We start from the raw sequence: 19,281 nt of genomic DNA on the forward strand, positions 1-19,281 counted from the left end.
CCTTGGAAACTTGAAATTTGGCATGACATGGAGTTAGGCCTTATAAACAACCCAATGAGGAAATCGTAACTTTTTATATATATCTGTTTATGCCGACCAATACGGAATGAACCCATACTGCGTATCTACGTTTTGCGTGAATCTCTGGGTAGATTTGTATTCCCATTTATAGCGTATTTTTTGACATGGTACGATAATATGACATTCGTACGGAACCCTCAGCGCGTGAGTCGACACTTGGTCAGTTTTTTTATTAATGACAACAATAGTTAAAAATTGAACGATTTAGTGTGTAGAGCCCAGGTTGTTGTCGCAATCAGTGATGCGTGGAACATAATTCGTGCGAGGCAACATTGTTGTGCGTGATAATAAAATTTAATACTTTTTACTTTTTTAGTAGTTTGACTAAACTACTCTAGAATGCTATCAATATTGTAATGGGGAATGGATGAAAATTTTAGAAACGCTTGAAACTTTTTTTAACGATAGGAATAACCTTCCTAATTAACAGAAAAAAATATCAGATTTTTAAGTAGCATCAATTTATTTAAAAAAAAATGAAAGAGTTTTCTTTACCACCAAATTACGACAGTCCGGTCGGTTACGGGTTTTTCCATAGCCCAGAACAAAAAAATAAAAAAAGAAGTTATGTTTCTTTGACTTGTTCGGTTTGACAGGTGACACTCTTTACCGGCCCGGATAACACCGACATGGAAATACCGACCCTATTTTTCATGTACACACCCATAGAAGCTCATGTCAATTTCTAATTTTCTATTGTAAAAAATTAATAAGTACCCAGTCGAAGAAAAAGTACTGTATGCAACGTTGTATAAGTAAGTCAAAAAAAGCTCGTGGCGTCTTTTTCTTACGATGTTCACTACAGCTCACATCGTAACTCACACCACTCACCTTTTTTGAATCCTCTTATACAACTGTTGCATAAAATACTATTATTAATGTTTTTGTTTCCTAGTAGGTAACTGTGATAATTTAAATTCTGCAAACTTCAAAAACTTCATTTTGAGTGGATCGACACAAACTTGAACGGTTTATCAGATTAAAATTAATGATGACTTTTTGATGTTAAATTCCAAAATGAAAAATAATAACTGTAACTACAGACCCCGTTATAAATTCGGCCAATTTTTGCGCATCATTTTACCCTTATTTGTCGCACCACAAATGATATGTGAACAGCTCTTTCCTGCATTCAATCACGTTAATAACATTGGCTTGACACTAAATTCTACATAGGCATCCAAGTGAGTCTTCGTGGACGCCCGTCTCATTCTATCAAGTAGAGAGCGTAAGGGACAAACGACCTCCAGTTTTCCTTTCTCACCGAGTGTTATACGTCACTGCACATTTCTCTGGGTCCGAGTTCGAAGCGGTTATATCAAACCAGTGCTGCTGTTAAGCCGGTGTCTTCTACGTTTTTAGAACTGTACTGTGATTTCTAAATTATAATAATCAATTAATTTGTGGACGTCTGCAGTGGGACCGCGACTTTATACCATTTGGATAATATTTTTTAAGTTGTTACTCAAGTTTTCTTTGAAAAGGTAAGTAATGTTTTGGGTTTTTTATTACTACCATAATAAAAGCAGATTTATTCATGTTTTTATTATATCTAGGCGAAAATAAAATAAATAAATATTGGATAAAATGAGTTCAAAGTGACTTTGCGTTTTAATTCTTAAAAATAATTTCATGAATGGAGATGCAAATATTTTCTAGTTTTTAAAATATCTTAAGGAAATTTAAACATATATATTACTTTTTGTGTTAACTTTCAAACCCGAAAGATAACACATCTATATAAGATATGAATCGCTAAAAATTATTCTACTAATTGTAAATCTTCATGGAATACAATGGTAAAACATCAATTAATTTCGGGAATTTGACTAACATAAAGTTTCAAAAGATAATTAAATTTTTTTAACGAAATTTTGCGCAAAAATAAAAAAATATTTATTTCAAAGTTAATATTTATGAAGTATTAAAATATAATTTATACTTAAAATAAAATAAATAATAAACTCGTAGAGTTTATTTCAGACCTTATAAAACTTCCATAGAAATTAAAGAAATTTCGAGAGAATGTTTATCTAAAGTAACATCGCTGACACACAGTGTGCTGCTCCGGCGCCGATGAGTTCCGTGAAAGTCCGATGTGGGTCAGCCTTTGAAAATTACCCGGGTTGCATCAGATCCTCATAACACCAATGACGTATTCAGTAGCAGTAAAAAATAAATATCAAGGGAAAATTAACTGCAAGTTTTCTAGTCACTTCGCAGTTTCGCACCACAAATTCAAGCAGTCAGAACAAAGAGCAACAAAACTCTTACTGTTATTTTTTTATTATAACTTATACAAGATATGATAAAATTGAACTGGAATATTTCCGATTATTCATTTGGGTCCATATCGGCTCGCATAATTGTTGAAAGTCATAGGTAATGTTATGTTTGTCATAATCTATTTTTGCTGAAATTGTTCAGAGTTGTTTTAAAAACAAACCTCATAATCTACTAGGGAGTTCTTAAATATGACCATTTCAAAATTTATGAATAATTTTCGGTTTCGGCAGGACAAAATTATGACTAACGAAAATTATGTCAAACAGTATATTATATTCTTACTCAAAAATTATGCGACTAGAACGTACCCTTTCGATTTAGGTACCTAAGATGACTTTATATGTTTGAAGCTCCCAAAAAACCTCACAATGATGTCATGTCGATTTTACCAAAGCACTGGCTGAAACATATGTACCTATTAATTGCGTAATTTCATCTACATATTTACTCTCTCTTTCTCTATATTTATGAACCTGAACTTTGGGCGGAGAAACGTTCATCGTGAACGAACCTTTCTAGGACAATAGCTGGCATGTTCAATACTCATTTATTTTTCCTTCCTGGCACATAATGTAATGTTCGTATAAATGTATTCATTCCTTATCTATTCTGCGACGTTATATTTCAAATTAAATTTCACACACGTTCTAGCGAAGGCAGGTTCGTTTTAGGTCGAAGACATGCTTTCTCCAAATATTTGGTGAATTTAGTTTAGTTAATACCAAACCTTAAGCAACTGGTCCTGATGACTTTACGACCATAGCTTTAAAGCATATCATAAATAAGTTTTAGCTACCAATTTGTGTTACTTTAATCAAGGTTAGCGATACCTACCTTGTATCTACATGTTTGTTTACAGACGAATAATTCGTAAAAATTATATTACTGTCCATTAACGCAGTGGTTAACGCTTTCATTCCAATAGAATCTATGTTTTAGATATTATAAGCTTGTCCGCGGATTTGTCTGTCAAGAATTCGTTTATCGCTAACCCGTGGGAACTACGCTCTTTTCCGGGGAAAAAAGAATCCTTAGGTATCCTTCCTAGGGTCTTAAACTATCTCCACCTCAAGTTTAACAAATAAAAAACTGAACATATTCGTGTGTAAGCGAAGCTTATGCGTCCGTGTTATTTGAGCCGATTATTTATTACACAAATCAATGGTCGCGGGATTTAAATGGAATTAGGAGATAAGAGCCTCCACATCAATCAGATGAAAAGTGGACAGCCTTTACCTGTTAAGTTTATTCACAAAAGCCAAAGAATTTATTTTCATCTTCACTCATTATTTATTTATAAGTTAGGTACAATTGCATATTATAAACAACACAGCACAACTTAAATCTTAAAAGAATAACATGAGAATGTCTACAACACAATTACAAATTGTACACAGCATGTATGCACACCATAATTACCTAATTGTGCACCTATGACTTCAATACTTGTGACCTTAATTAAAATCTCCATGCAATTTATACCAAAATCCATTAAAATTATATTTGTTTCGACAAAAAAGTTTTGCCAGAATTTTCAACTTTCGAATCATTGTATGTATTTTAATTTATTTATTTATTTAGAATATCCTCACCTAATTTACAGTTTCCCAACACAAGCAAGTTATGGACTACAATTATAGGTAGTTGTGTTTATCACCTATTGTGTGTTCCCCTGCTGCGGGGCTACTACGAAATTCGAAAATCGAAGTTCGTATCACATCGTCCCTTTCTCTCGCGTATTACATGAAATAAGCGTCAGCGGGACGGCAACATACGAAGTTCGAGTTTTGCACTTCGTAGTATAGGACCTGGAAAAGGCTCCCCTTTTTCCAGCCACTGTCTCTATCAAGAACGTGTACCTGGCATTCTATTTCATATGCGTCCAATTTGTCCCGCCATCTCCTTTCTGTGTAGATCTTGTAGATCTTATTTCATACGAGAAATGTGTTTAATTTTTCAGACGGGGACCGAGTCTTCAGAATGAGGCTCTCCCTGGTTTTCGAGCTTCTTCTCATATTCGTGCTTTTGGCCTTCGCTGCGTCTAAAAGTATAAGTGAGTATTATTACTTTTCAATTAAAAGGCCAGGTCCGCGGATTTGAACATTAAAAGCATTAGTGAAATATCGCTTGTGTGATGAATTATCTTTTAAGCTGCTTGCAGCCGCTAAAGGTGCAATTCCACCAGTATTCGGCACTGTGCTGCACATTGTATGCCACACTTAATGGAGTCAAGCGCGTTAACATGTTCGAGGTGAACGTATTTGCGTACAAAATATGTACTCCACTGTACGTTAGCAAAAGTTAAATATAATATCGTTGGGATTACTAATGTATGGGCAAAAAACTTTTCCCAAAGTATCACATCCCAAAATATTTTACTCAAATTATCATTTGCCAAAAATCATTTGCCAAAAAAACTTATCGCAATTTTACAGTTAATAATTATTTTTGGCAAATTATTGTTTCACTAATAATTACGTGCTATTGTTTTATATTACCAAGTATTATTTAGTCAAATGTATCGTTTGGCATAACGTACTCTTCCCAAAATATCGCATTACATAATAACCTACTTTTCTGGGAGTAGTTCGTTTCTGTGGGGGGCGCAGTTCTAACCTTACCTAACCTACTTTTCTGATAGCAATTCGTTTTTGTGGGGGACGCAGTTTTAACCTAACCTGCTCTACTTTTATGGTAGCAGTTCGTTTAGTTCTGTGGGGGACGCAGTCTAACCTCATCTACTTTTCTGGTAGCAGTTGGTTTCTATGGTTGGTTTGTGCGAAATATCATTTTGAACAAACATTTTTTTGGAATACAATATTAGCCAAAAGAAAACGTTTGCTTAATAAACGTTTGTCGTAATCAAATTTGACAAAGTAAAATTATGCCAAATGAATAAAATGCGAAATGTAAATATGCTAAAGATTCGTTTGGGAAATGAAACTACTGCGATAAGTTTTTAAGGAAGTGAAATTTGGCGAAAAATATTTTGCTAAAACGGCAGTACACCAGTTTCGTTGGTTTAGATGGATACGCAACTCAGTGCGTGCACTGTTTGTGTTCTGCACAAAATATTCGTAAACAAATGTGCTGCACGAAACTTTGGTGTAATTGCACGTTAACATTTCAAGATAGTAAAATTAAAAAAGTAACCCTTTTGTTAACTACTATAATGTTTGAAAATTCTTTATTATGTTGTGATCTCGATATTTCTACCGAATGTCAATAGAATTCGGCCACTGAAAGTGGGCCAACATTATTCGCAACTTGCAAGATTTGAAGCCAATAATGTAAAAAATAAACTGAAAAATATACGATAGAAGTGAAGCTAACTAGAAATTTGTGACATATTCCAACGTCTTAAACAATTTAATTATACATTAATAAACATAACATCAACAATTAACTCGAATACCAATATAATTGTCACAAAACAAAATGGTTCAGAAGCGCACTAGCTCGTTATTTTTTTCAGTACATAAACCAGCGATGCATTTAGGCTTTAAAAACAGATAATGAGCGTGTTTAAAATTTATTAACTATAGTTACGTAGATTTGTTACATATAGTCACGCGACATGCCACAAAATCATTATTGAAGTGACGTGACGAACTGACTGATAGATAACAGGTTGAACTACTATAACTATAGACTTAAAATTTGCTAAACATATTTCTTGAGTTTCATATACCCTAAGAAGGAAATTTTCAAAATTCCCTGGAACTTTGTTTTTCTTTTTCATTTTAAACAGAGGCAACACCTCGGACATTGATCGGAATAATTGCTTAGTTCATAAAATTACTGCATTGTAAATAACCAAACCAACAAAAATTTGGAAAACCCCCGACTTTGACACTTCAAAGTTCTAAAACAACAGACAAAGTTGATAAAATATGTTTAAGAACCATCGCTAGAAAACCTGGTTTCAATTGAATAAAAAAAACTCATTCAAATCGGTCCACCCGTTTAAGAGCTACGGTGCCACAGACAGACACACATAGCGGTCAAACTTATAACACCCCTCTTTTTGGGTCGGGGGTTAAAAATAGTAAAAATTACTAAATTATTATAATTGAAGTTATTTTACTAAAATAATTTCTTTACTCACCCGCGACCTTATGATGGCTAAGCTTATGGAAGATAAGCGTGTTCAAGCAGTTCCTCCACCTCCACACTGTAAAAACACACACAAATCACACGAACCCATCTATCACCACCACCACACTACACTGACGCGTTTCGAACTCAATCAGAGCTCATCTTCAGAGCAGCATTACCGTACACCATGCTACCAGATGTTAGATGTGTGTGAAGAATTTTTTTTAGTTCATTGATATGGACCTCCTCAAAGTAACGCCTGATTCAAATTCAAATTCAAAATGATTTATAGCATTCAATAAATTAGTTAACGTTATTTTATTACAAACTAAAAAGCTTGTAACTTAGTTAAAAATATGATTGGTTTTTTGGAGTCTTTTTGTATTTTTTATTTCAACTCCAAATTTCTTACTTTTACGGGTATCCCGTGAAACCATATCGAAAATACAAACTTATTTCTACTATGCTACTTAAGCAGCAGCACTAGCGACATCTGTCGCTAACATTTGTCTATGTAAACAACCTGAGATATGTATGCATAGGAAAAAAACGTGTCTAGCTAGATTCCTGTCCAGCAGTGGTGTAGGGGTTATAGCACGCAGCACGTATTGCTGAGCACCTGGGTTCGATTCCCAGTGCTGGTCTCTTTTTCTGGTTTTTCTGTGCATCCATGTCTCAGTTTGTATTTTCTATATTAGTTAAAATTCCTTGAAGTTTCTCTATTAAGTAGTTGATGTTATGTATGCTACAGGTGCAGATGGCCAAAAAGATGAGGGCCTTGGAGGTTTTATGATTTAATACCTAACTTACTACCTACCCGTCAATTCACAGTTCAATATATATTAAATATTAAGCTAAAGAGTTGTAGTTATTGCTAGTAAAAATACTTAGAATTTTTTAAGTAGGAAAAATTACGAATATTTAGTGTCTACGGACGAATAAATTTATTTAAGAATATAAACTTATAGAAAATACAATCATATACCTAAGAGCTAAATACTACTAAATAATAAATCTACTAGCTAACTTAAATAATATTTTTATATTATAAAAAAAGACCGCCTCGAATCGTTCCTGGCGCAAAGGTGCCCAACACGCTTGCCGCGTTCCCGCGTTGAACGGCGATAGATAGCCTTTGCATTTAGTGTCTTAGACATTAAATATGTATTTATCTATATAAGTACGCATTATTTATCATATCATTTTATCAACAAGCTTGCATAGTCTTGGGATTAGGTCAATTATTTATTTTTTATTTTTTATTACAGATAAACAAAAGAACAGCAAGAAAAGCATACGCAATGGAAGCGATGAGAAACAGGAAGACAATAACAGTATCAACAAATACTGCAAGTGCTCGGAGGCTTACTGCAACTGTTGTCGGGATTTCCAAGTGCCTGTTATGAATTTGGAAGGACCAGGTAAAGTATTAACTTATTTATTGGGTAATAATTTACGCTCTTTTAGACTCCAAGTGTCCGCTAAGCACTAGTAGATTTCCTTGCTCTCTGACTTCCGGCCAGGAGGGTCTTTCGTCGCTTTAGGGAAGCAAGGATGAAAATCCCTCAATTTTTTTTATTTTCTTTTTTTGTGATTATTTTCATGTTTTGAAATTTACACTGCATTGGTATCAACTGTATACTGTAAATTTTCATTGTTAATAAATAAATAACAAATTGTTAAAAAAATACAGCAAAATTCAATACAAAGGGAGGATATTTTACTGGCAGGTTAAGCTAGGTTTCGATTAAGGTTCTGTGGTAGGGCTTTTACTCAGCTTAACGTAAATTATTGATTATAAAAGTTATACATAGGAAATCATTCATTTGTTTAAAATATTCAACCTAAGAAATAAATATTTGTGTGTTAGAAATTAGTAAGAGGCAATCAAGAGATTAGCTCGATGTTAATTCAGCCAATTATACTAAATTAAAAGCAAGCACAGGTGTTTCTGCCATTAAAACGAAAGTAGAACTTAAAATATGAAATATTACTTATTCCAGGATGTGCTTCGCTTATGTACCTCAACGGCGATAAAATGTCTGTCTCGTTGAGCTTCGGAAAGAAGGTCATCACCAACCGGACTCTTTCTAGTAAGTAACTACTTTTGGTTTGTTCTTACTTAGTATAGTTGGTTTTGAACAGCTAAAAAAATAGTTATGTTGGTCAACAGGTCGCAAGCCGACTCCGGTGTGCATGCCCCTGCCTGGCGGGATTTCGAAATTCTGCGGAAGAGTTTACAATATCGCGCGAGCGGGTGAAGAATTCAGGGCATGCTTAGGTCTAGAGCTCCAATCGAAGAGCCTTGTTGAAGCAGCTGTGAGGGTATCGTGTTTCAAGTTCGGACCTAGAGGAGTCACTTCAGAGGCAGCTGATCCGCTACCTTTGGTTCCGCAGGATGAAAAGATTGATGATGATGATGATGACGACGACGATGACGATGACGATGACGATGACGTCGATGCATTCGGTCTTGTTGGGGACGATGATGATGACGACGATGATGACGATGATGATAGTAAGCATTTCTTATTATATATTGGTGGATCGCTTAAAATACACTAAATTAAACGATGTGCTTATCTTTGTTATTTTGTTAACAGGTGATGTCGCTAATGATGTGGAAAGTGCGGACTACACAGGCTTCAGTCTTCTTGGTGAAGACATTATAGGAGACTTGTTTGGTTCAACAGGTGGAAAGAAAGCGAACAAAAACAAAAATAAGAACAAAAAGAAGCAAGCACCTACTTCCACCACTACCACAACCACTACAACGACCACAAAACGACCACGACCTTCCAGGCGCCCTTCGAGGAGGCCCAACAGGACTACTACACCAAGACCTGCGGCTACTAGAACAACTACTGTCAGAGTTCGCCCTGTAAATAGAAGGCCAACACGCAGACCAACAAGGCGCCCTGAAAACAGGCCACCACGACCATCTAGACGTCCTCCTACTTCTACCAGCGTAGAAGTCACTCCAACATTGGAAACATCTCCAGCCATTTCCTCTACGATTGCGACACCAACGATAAAAATAACTACTGCTGGAATCGCAATGACAGAAAGCACACCTATATCCAGCGCAGAAAAAGAACAAACATTCGAACCTGTATTAATTGTTACACAAAAACCAATGACCACTTTAGCTGAGATAACCGTAAAGGATGAAAATCAGTTTGAAGACCCCGGCCTTGAGATGTCGCTGGCCCAACTTACAGGACAGCTCTCAGTTGTACCAGTAACTCCTATATTACCAACGAGTGCTAAAGTATCAAGTATGATGACGACCAATAGGGAACAAACCAATTACGAGAAAATTGAAACCATTACCCCTAAGACAACGTTTACTGCTGCATTTGATACTTCATCAGAAGATGCCGTTAACGACGATATGGTTCAAATAGTCCATGACCTCGATTCTCACTCTGAAGAAAATATATCAATAAAACCTGAACAATCATCTGATGAGAGTCGAGCTCACTATAGCCAAGTAGTACCAAATGACTTTTATGGAGGATTATCATTGCCAAAAAAGAATAGAGGCAACGATTTTGGGTTCAAGGATTTCGATGTTCTAGGATTATCAGATATAGGTGAAACAGTTGGAGAAGAAATTGGCTTATTTGGGAAAAATAAAAGGAATAACAAAAAAAACAATGATGTCAAGAAATCCAAGGGCGTTAAGGGCCGTAATAATGATGATGATGATATTCTCGGACTAGAAGCCTTAAGTGAATCTCTAGGGTTGTCTGGAAATGACAATCAAAAGAAAAAGAAACAAAGAGGAAGACAAAATAAAATGATGCGTGGTGATTGGGACCGAGTATGACCTTAAAGAGTTCTAGATCTAAGTTTGTACTACGTAGGAATTATTTATTTATTTATAACTTAAATTATTTAATGTCGCTGTAAATAGCATTGTAATGTAAGTGGTTATTTATTTTGACTGACTTAAAATAAAGTAAATGTTGAGTATATTGTCTGGAGTTATTATTGCAAATATGTTGTGTTGTGTTGTAAAATTACTCGCAGTAGTCAATGTAGGTAACAAGATTGATTTATAATTCACATTATGAGTTTATTCATTACCAAACTAATACATACTCATATTGATGAGTAACACAATGACAATAAACATTTAAAGTAAAGTTGCGATAATAAAGTTAATAACAGGAACTAAATGGGCACCCGATAAAACATATTTTTTATCAAATATTTGTGTATTTAACGTGTTTCTTTCAATTCTTCAATCTAATTTGTCCACATTCACCTATTGCTGGGTAAAGATTTCTTCATTTTCACGACTCTTTGCCCGGTCCTATGCCAATCACTATCTACAATCATCATCATCATCATCAGCCTATAGCAGTCCACTGCTGGACATAGGCCTCCCCCAAAGAGCGCCATCGCGCCCTGTCCTCGGCTAGATGCATCCAGGTTCGACCAGCAGCCTTTCGCAAATCGTCACTCCACCACAATCTAGTCTATCTACAATGCCGGATGTTAACTATCTGACCAACGAACCGGTGGTCTGTCTACTGGCCATTAAACTAATATTGACCACTCTGTAGCATTTTTGACTGTGTGAGTATTTTCTACAAAATGATAAAGATCAATTGATGAGAAACAATAATTACAACTAATAATCAACGTAGTAATAACAATTAAACCGTACCATCTTTCACTTAAATTATAACAGAAATACCTAAGGAATTATAAAATTGGTGCCATCAAAAGTCGTACACGAAATTTTGATTTCCTGTAAGCGGATTGGAAATTTTACAAAAGTTACACGGGTTTAATGACATTTTTTTATGAGCCTGGCACTTGGGCAACTTTGACCCAATCAAAATAACAGTTCTCAATCGTTAACTAGAGGTTCTTTAAAAGAAAAGCTATTTAAATTTTCTATCAGACGTCCAGATGTCCGAGTGGTTAGAGAACCTGACTACGAAACTTGAGGTCCCGGGGTCGATTCCCGTGTCGGGGCAGATATTTGTATGAAAAATACGAATGTTTGTTCTCGGGTCTTGGGTGTTTAATATGTATTTAAGTATGTATCTATCTATATTTATCCGTTGCTTAGTACCCATAACACAAGCAAAGCAAAGGCTAAGCTTACTTTGGGACTATGTCAATTGGTGTGAATTGTCCCGTGATATTTATTTATTTGATATTTATTTATTCTGTGCGCGACCATCAAAGCTAAAATGTTAAAAGCTTTAGCTAATTATACGTGCTACATAACAATAAACAAATCTTAAGAATGCAACTTTTTCTGATTCAAAAACGTATTCGTTTTTTGCCAAATTTTTTGATGCACGATTATTTTACATCCTATCATTAATAATTGGCATTCGCACCACAGTGGTTTCATGTAGCTCCTCAAAAAGTTTAATACTTACTTTAATTAAAGAAGTCAACACTGTCAGATTATCGAACACTCAACGTTTAAAGTTATAGTTATAAATAGCTTTTAAGTAACATCCAACTTTCTCCTGTTCCGGCGTTAAATATTTAAAACTTGTTTCTTATGCTCGTAGTGCCAGCATGTAAAATGAGTATCGGTTCTTAGTCACAGACATCACTTAAATACTTCGTGGTGACTTGTTTCACATACAATTTTAACCCGTGAGCCAGCCAGGACACTGTTCAATAGAAAGTGAAATTAACGACCTGCTCCGCGTAGAAAAATAATGTCAAAATTAAATATCTTATTGCTAGTATATTGTCTTATAAATTTAACTCAAACGGGATTAAGTGAGTAGCCACATTTGTCACAATATTAAAAAAAAACTTTGTTTAATTGTTTTATATTTTTATTTCAGGTGAAATTATTTTAACTAATGACAGAAGCTATGAAGTCATAAAATTTCAAATTCCAAAAAGTATTTGGAGAGAGGCGTTAAATCCTACGCCTGTTCTGAGGCAACAAGCAACGATAGTTTTGCCGATACATGTAGCGCAAGACGATGAAAATTATATAGAAGATGACGAAGATGATATAGAAGAACCAACCGGTGACAATGAAGCCAATTTAGTACAAGATGCACCTGTTGTAGAACCAATAGTGCAAAGTGAAATAACTAATGCTCCAACAGTCGCTAACATTACTGAAAAACCGCTACTTGATGAAGAAACCACCACTTTAGCACCACAAAATGTAAACGGCTCCGTATTCAGGTTTCCCTGTTCCTGTGTTCAGGGACAGTGTGGCTGTTGCACTGGAACTATAATGGAGAGATTCAAGATGAAAGCGTGTGGTAACATAAGTTTTGTGCCTGAAGATTTCGTGTTTGATGTTAGAATGAGTGTTAATAACAGAACTGTTGTGCGGCGTAGAGTTTCAGGTAAATCGTGTAATGAGGTGTATGTAGGTAAATGTCTTCTTTTTTTTCGAGAACACAATGTCAAGTGTGTTTTGTTTTTCAGCTAGTGACCCGCCTCCAATTTGTTTCAATCCAGCCAGAGCTCCGTTCGTTCGGGTTTGTGCCGAAATTTCAAACATTCGGATAAGGAATCGCAACGCGTTTGCTTGCTTGGACATCAATGCGGACATCGCCGGGTTTCAAATATACTCTGCTTCCTTCCGATGTTTCGGGTAATTATTTTTATTAAGTATTTGTAAACGATAAAAAATATTACATTATGTTACCATTAACGGTTTATAGCTTGTTTAAGATTGATTACCTTCGTTTAACTTACTGTATAAATAAAATATATATGATAATAAAATTAATAAAACTAGTTAACAGTAAACGGATGCTATAATCACTCAGCATGAAGCCATTTTATTCAATGAAAAAATATATTCTTACTTTAATTAATACGCGTAACATAACACGCGTAGTATGCGTCGTTTAAAAAACCTGAATAAATGTTATATGCCATGGTTCTGCTATAACTCCTAAAAAAATCCCGAGATTAGGCTGAGAAATGCGGCTTGTAGAGGATAAAAGACAACCGGAGAGGCAGAATATTTTTGCTCAAGCTGAAACCCGGTCAATAATTGTTGCTGCATTGTTACAGATTAGGGGCCAGTGGAGTTCAAGCCGGTTTAAAACCAAAACCAGTATCGTCAGGGCCTGCTCCTGTCAGTCTCTTTGGAAACAGCGGCGATGGCGATGATAATCGTGGAGGATTCCTCTCTAACGCAGCTGGTGCTATCTTCGGAGGAGGCGACAGTGAGAGTGGTGGTCTTTTTGGAGGAGGCGGAGGAATATTTGGAGGTGGTGATGATGGCGACGACGGGGGACCGCTTGATGCCTTTGGAGACGCTGTTGGGGATTTCTTTGACGGAAGGAAATTGTAAATAACAATTTTTTTATGTTTAACGAAACTTATAAAGAAAAAAAAAACCAGACTGGATGTTGCTATACTCGTAGTATTCTTATATATGTCACGTATAATTATTACTTATCACGGAAAACTTTAACTTTGAAACTTTAACTTTATATACGTAACTTACTTGTTTTCTCTACTATACTGTTATTATAACTGTAATACCTTAGATATTAAGTTTCTCATGTAAGTGACAAATTGTTTTTAATGAGAAATAAAGATTCTATAAACCGAAATAGGCTACTGGAAGAAATACTAAAAAGTACAGAATAATATTGTTAATGTTAATAGTGTAGAATAAGTATTTATTTTAGTTTCATGGTGAACAAATGTGTTCAAAAGTATTCAAACGTAGCCATATTAATTTTTTAGTAGAACAGGTATTATTTATTAAAAGGTATTAATAAATTATGATGTTTTATTCGAAATGAAGCCATCTAAGTCCCTGGTGTCGGGTTAGAATTACACCTCTCCATTTCTTCGGTGGATGTCGTAAGAGGCGACTGAGGATATAGGTTAAGGTATACTGTAGGCGACAGGCTAGCAACCTGTCACTATTGTACCGTTTATTTCAAACTTAAAACCTAAAATTGCTAAAAGTGGCTCCGAAGCGGTAACGTTTCGTGTGCTCTGCCTACCCCATTTGTAAAATGATACCAAAATTCAAAAATATATTTTTAACAATCATAGAAATGTCCTGTAACCAAGCCGACATATCTATAAAGTGCATCTGGATTAGGTAGGTAGTGCAATCTCTCTTCATAAATATATATTGATCACTTAAAAGGAGATATTTTCTTACCTCTAACCGGTTCAAATCTGCGCATGAAATGAGCCGCGGTTTTATTCACGCACATTCTGTCGCCCGCGCAGCGTCGCGTGGTCAAGCTTTTAATTGTAATGGATCCATTTGTGTTATTACTAGTGACAGTGGCCTTGTTTTCTCACGTCCGTGGAAATGGTGATTTTTTTTCATTATTTTTCCCCGTAAACTTGAAATGTAAAAAAATAAATTAAGCTAAAATTGCTCACTAGAGCTTGTTAGTGAAAGCAAAGCTGTGAAAGTACATATACCTAAGCACCACTAGTAAAAAGTCGTATTGAGGCGGTTTTTGTGTATCTTTTTTAATAGATTTGCTAGTTGTTGACGCGATCATACACAAAAGTTACTAAGTTTCTATTAAGTATATTCTAAAGTTAAGAAGTATGAAGACAACTTTTTATGCAAGTTAATATATCCGTTTACAAATTTAAGGCTATGGAGAACCGCACGCGATGCAATATTAATTTAAGAAATCTGAATGTGCTATAAAAGGGCAGCGATAGTACCTATAATAGAATTTGAGTAAACGTTAGTATTTTACCTAAATAATATGTTTACTAAGTTCCCGAACAAGCATTTCAACAAAAATACCAAAGCGATACGTATGCAGCTATATTCTGTTTGTAGATCATTGATCTTATACGATAGCAACTAGATTCCTTGAGCAATTTTCATATGCCTTCCCATTAAAAAAGTTTTTTATTTCAGTCGTTCAACAGGCAAGCACGAACATAACGCAGGCAGATTTGGAAGATCTGGAAGTACCCGATAGCGCTTTGATATTTCTAGAGAGACTTAAAGCAAGAAAGTTCGCCCAAATATCTTTACGTTCTAGACAGACCCAAGTAGGCCAGAACACAACGTCTACATCCGAGGAAGACGACGACGATGAACCTAATAGGAGATGCACGTGTTCCTATGGAGTCTGCAAATGTTGTACTGGATATGTGCTGGACTTGTTCAATCAAAAAGCCTGTATGAAGGTCACTTACCATCCAGGCGATTTTGCTTTCGATGTAGCTATGTCAATGAATGACAGGGTTCTGTATGAAAACTCTATGTCTGGTAGGTACTTCGTTAAAATGTATTCAACACATAAAATTGTATAGCTACAGCTCATCAGTTTTGTTTTTACTTGCCTTTGGTTTTGGTCACACCATTCAGGCACAGCTCCTGATGCTTCCTTTACCTGCCTTCATAGATTTTATGTGTTCTTGTAATCACTTGCAGATATATGTATAAGTACATAGAACACATCTTTCCAAACATTGAACTTAAAAAGATCCTTCATTTTATCTCCTCCTAATTGTAAGAAATGCCTGTGCCTTTCGCGACAATTGGCGAAAAATGGAATAGATATTAGGTACTACATTCAATTTTTTTATGATTTCAGGGAAGAATCCGAAGCCGATATGCATTAACCCGCCACGACTAAGAAACTTGAAAGTGTGCGCCAAATTCTATAACATATTCTTCCCTGGAAGGAACTTTCACTTTTGCTTAGCGATGACCGGACAGTGGGGGCAGTTCGAGCTCTTTAACATGGCTTTCGATTGTTTAAGGTAGGTGTTTTTCGTTTAATGTTCCGCAACTCGAAAGAAAAGAGGACTGATGTTAAGGTATGTATGCATGTATGTAAATCTTTATTGTAAAACATAAAAGAACCAAAATATACAATTGACAAACTTACTTATCCCTTTAACCTGTCCTCTCCCAGAGGCACAAATTTGTGCCCAAATTCCTTTGATCCTGTTATCCTGGGAGATGACAGATTAAGGGATCTCAAAGCAACCTTTGTGTGTATGAGAGGAGCGATCGGTTAGGGCCCGACAAAGAGTGAGTTTAAGAATAAGAATAAGAAACGTTTATTGTTTAAAACCGTGTACAAATTATGTTAACATTTATGCATGAGAAGTTTCAACAGTTTGCCCATTTCGGACGTAAGTACAATAATAAGAGTCAAAAATAGTGAAACTACTATGACAGTGCATCAATCCAATGCAATATCAATGGTTCATGTATAAGGTATAGATGTTAAGTTTTTGTCATTTTAAGATAACTCAAATAGAAAAAGGAAATACCTACTCATGGGATCACTGTCTGTCTATCCATCTGATGTGAATCTCCCTATACCCGTTTTACTCTTACTTGGACTTTTTTGAATGTAATGTGCGAAGATTGTGTTGCGAGGAACATGTTTTTAGGGTTCCGGAGCCAAAAGGACAAACACGGAACTTTTATAGTTTCGCCATGTCTGTCTGTCTGTCTGACCGTCCGCGGCTTTGCTTAGGGACTATCAGTGCTAGAAAGCTGTAATTTTGCATGAATATATATGTAAGCTATCATCATTCATCATCATGGTCATATACTGAAAAAAAAAACAAAGTTTATTTGTTCGAGAACACAATATTTAGAGCTTTATCTTGCAAGTGTGGACATTTAGCGTAAACAATTTTCTATAATTTTACTTTCGACGCCGACAAACCGAAACAATTTATATGACGGGTGTTTTATAGATTGAAAATGAACAATATTTACCAGTAATTTATATAACAATTGTCATAAAATACTTTCACATTTCTAATTGCGATAAAAATCATTTCTCGACTAATTACTCGTAATAGCTTTTCCCTATACACATAATTGTGATTATACTCGTATATTAAATATATATCCTGCTGCCGTGATTTTTTTGACTTACCTATCCATAAAAACCATTAGGATGACTTGAGGCCGATAATAAATTCTACCAATATTGTTACACTGTGAGATAGAAGGGAAACCTTTCGGAACGTTCTGTCCGTTTCCCAAAACATCCGTTCCCGTCAGTACCTTTTCCTAAATAATCCATTTCCCAATATAAATGTTTCCTAAAATGTGCTTCTCCCAAAAGATACGATGGTTTGATAAACGTTTCCCAAAAATACCTAATCCCGAAATGTCCGTTCCCGTCACTAGCTTTTCCTAAAAAATCCGTTACTCAAAATGTGCTTCTCCCAAAAGATACGTTTGTCTTGATTATCCGTTTCCCAAAACACCCGCTGTTAATACGTAGGTAAGTATGTGTATTTGTGAAACCTCTTTACGATACGAAAAATAAGAAACGGTCCTTATGGCATACGGATACTACGAGAAACGAGTCTTATGGTATACGGACGCTATGAGAAACAGGTCTTTTGGGAATACGGGATACGGGTATAATGAGATACAGATCTTTTGGCATACGGATGCTACGAGAAACGGGTCTTTTGGGATACGGACGCTATGAGAAACGGGTCTTTTGGTATACGGACGCTATGAGAAACGGGTCTTTTGGCATACGGATGCTACGAGTAACGGGTCTTTTGGTATACGGACGTTATGACAAACGGGTCTTTTGGTATACGGACGCTATGAGAAATGGGTCTTTTGGCATACGGTCGATTTAAGAAACTGTTATTTTGGGATTGTTTTGGGAAAGGGTATTTTGGGAAAAGGATGGAACGTTCCGAAACCAAGAGAAAAGAAATCATAGCTATATAAATAGGTATAGTATAGGATGAGTTCAAATATTAACGCAATTTTTGAAGATTTTTGAATGAATTAATTCACGTGATTCAAGCTGTGAAAAAACATAGTAAGGCATGACAAACCTTGGTTTAGTATTTTTTTTTATTTGTTACAAGAATGGGCGCTAATGGCCTGGCTATGGTGGGACCGGAAGAAAACGGGGGGATCCCGATACCTAATCCTCAAGGTGGAGTGGATGCCGTCATCGACGCAGGAGATGACGATATTGAAGAATACGACGAGAACAATGTCAAATCACTGTTTGATCTTTTTGATCGCAAATAGCAAAAAATATCTCTATTCTTCTTCAATTACATATCGGTGGAAAAAAAGAATAGTGTCTTTTCTAGGTAAAATACCGTAATAAATACGTACCTTGTAACTTTCAACTGTAAAACCCAGTTTAGGTCTGCGAGAAAAATCGTGCAAGTTGTATTACATTGCGAGGTCATAAAGCGAACCAGTTTGAAGTGGGCAATCGAGTGCGGCAAGGCAATCTAACTTGCACGATTTTTCTCGCAGACCTAAACTGGGCTTTAGAAGGCTTTAGATTTACATTGTATTTGCAAGACCAGTTGCCTCATGCAACATACTCGTAGTCTTAAACATCTACCTAGACGGGCGTCTATTAATTACGTGAGGTTTTATGAGAGGGGAGGGGTGGAGCCGGATCTCACTTCCACTTGGGAGAGAGGGGTTTGTGTAAATATCAAATAATTTATTTTTCCTCACGAAACGTTGTAAAATTACTAGAAAACTAAGTAGGTAAAACAAGACTACTTTCCTCTCAAATTTGGCTAAATTTCGCAATGACAGGCTTTCAGAAATGCTATCTAAAAGTAAGTAGGTATCAGACATAAGTTTCCGTTTTGTGCATGTCATAAAAAATATAAGTAGTTCCGAATTCGTTGTAAAATTTGCCAGGAATTTTCATAACTTGTTAGTAGCAAGTACTAGTTAAATTTATTTATTTATTTATTCTTGGATGTTAATAAATAATTTTACACAAGACACATTTGTTTTACTGCATAAATACGTAGAAATGAGAGAGAACCAACGTGCAGTTAAAAACGTTAACAGCGTGCAGTGGACGTTTTCAC

General features: G+C 35.7%; 2 protein-coding genes across 2 annotated transcripts; both read left to right on the forward strand.

Moving 5' to 3' along the window:
* Positions 1-1,359: 1,359 nt before the first annotated feature.
* LOC141437850 (uncharacterized) lies at positions 1,360-10,445 on the forward strand. The gene is made up of 6 exons (XM_074101392.1): positions 1,360-1,565; positions 4,328-4,420; positions 7,734-7,886; positions 8,469-8,558; positions 8,639-8,983; positions 9,069-10,445. Exons 2-6 carry the CDS (start codon positions 4,348-4,350, stop codon positions 10,295-10,297), a joined length of 1,890 nt encoding a protein of 629 aa, XP_073957493.1. The 5' UTR covers positions 1,360-1,565; positions 4,328-4,347; the 3' UTR covers positions 10,298-10,445.
* Positions 10,446-12,024: 1,579 nt separating this feature from the next.
* Positions 12,025-19,192, forward strand: LOC141438466 (uncharacterized). The gene is made up of 9 exons (XM_074102347.1): positions 12,025-12,228; positions 12,297-12,818; positions 12,901-13,069; positions 13,498-13,776; positions 14,182-14,189; positions 14,645-14,770; positions 15,341-15,697; positions 16,026-16,194; positions 18,298-19,192. The coding sequence occupies exons 1-9, from the start codon at positions 12,165-12,167 to the stop codon at positions 18,464-18,466; spliced, it is 1,863 nt and encodes a 620-aa protein (XP_073958448.1). The 5' UTR covers positions 12,025-12,164; the 3' UTR covers positions 18,467-19,192.
* The last annotated feature ends 89 nt before the right edge of the window (positions 19,193-19,281 follow it).

This window comes from Choristoneura fumiferana, chromosome 18 (assembly GCF_025370935.1).
Source record: "Choristoneura fumiferana chromosome 18, NRCan_CFum_1, whole genome shotgun sequence".
Lineage (NCBI taxonomy): Eukaryota > Metazoa > Arthropoda > Insecta > Lepidoptera > Tortricidae > Choristoneura > Choristoneura fumiferana.

What these genes read in the sequence shown, in the direction of transcription:
- LOC141438466 (XM_074102347.1), top strand. Translation starts at nt 12,165, where the DNA reads ATGTCAAAATTAAATATCTTATTGCTAGTATATTGTCTTATAAATTTA. An exon ending in TTTAACTCAAACGGGATTAA is followed by an intron (nt 12,229 to 12,296) that starts GTGAGTAGCCAC and finishes TTTTTATTTCAG; the next exon opens with GTGAAATTATTTTAACTAAT. An exon ending in TGTGCGGCGTAGAGTTTCAG is followed by an intron (nt 12,819 to 12,900) that starts GTAAATCGTGTA and finishes TTTGTTTTTCAG; the next exon opens with CTAGTGACCCGCCTCCAATT.
- LOC141437850 (XM_074101392.1), top strand. Translation starts at nt 4,348, where the DNA reads ATGAGGCTCTCCCTGGTTTTCGAGCTTCTTCTCATATTCGTGCTTTTG. An exon ending in CGCTGCGTCTAAAAGTATAA is followed by an intron (nt 4,421 to 7,733) that starts GTGAGTATTATT and finishes TTTTTATTACAG; the next exon opens with ATAAACAAAAGAACAGCAAG. An exon ending in CGATGATGACGATGATGATA is followed by an intron (nt 8,984 to 9,068) that starts GTAAGCATTTCT and finishes TTTTGTTAACAG; the next exon opens with GTGATGTCGCTAATGATGTG.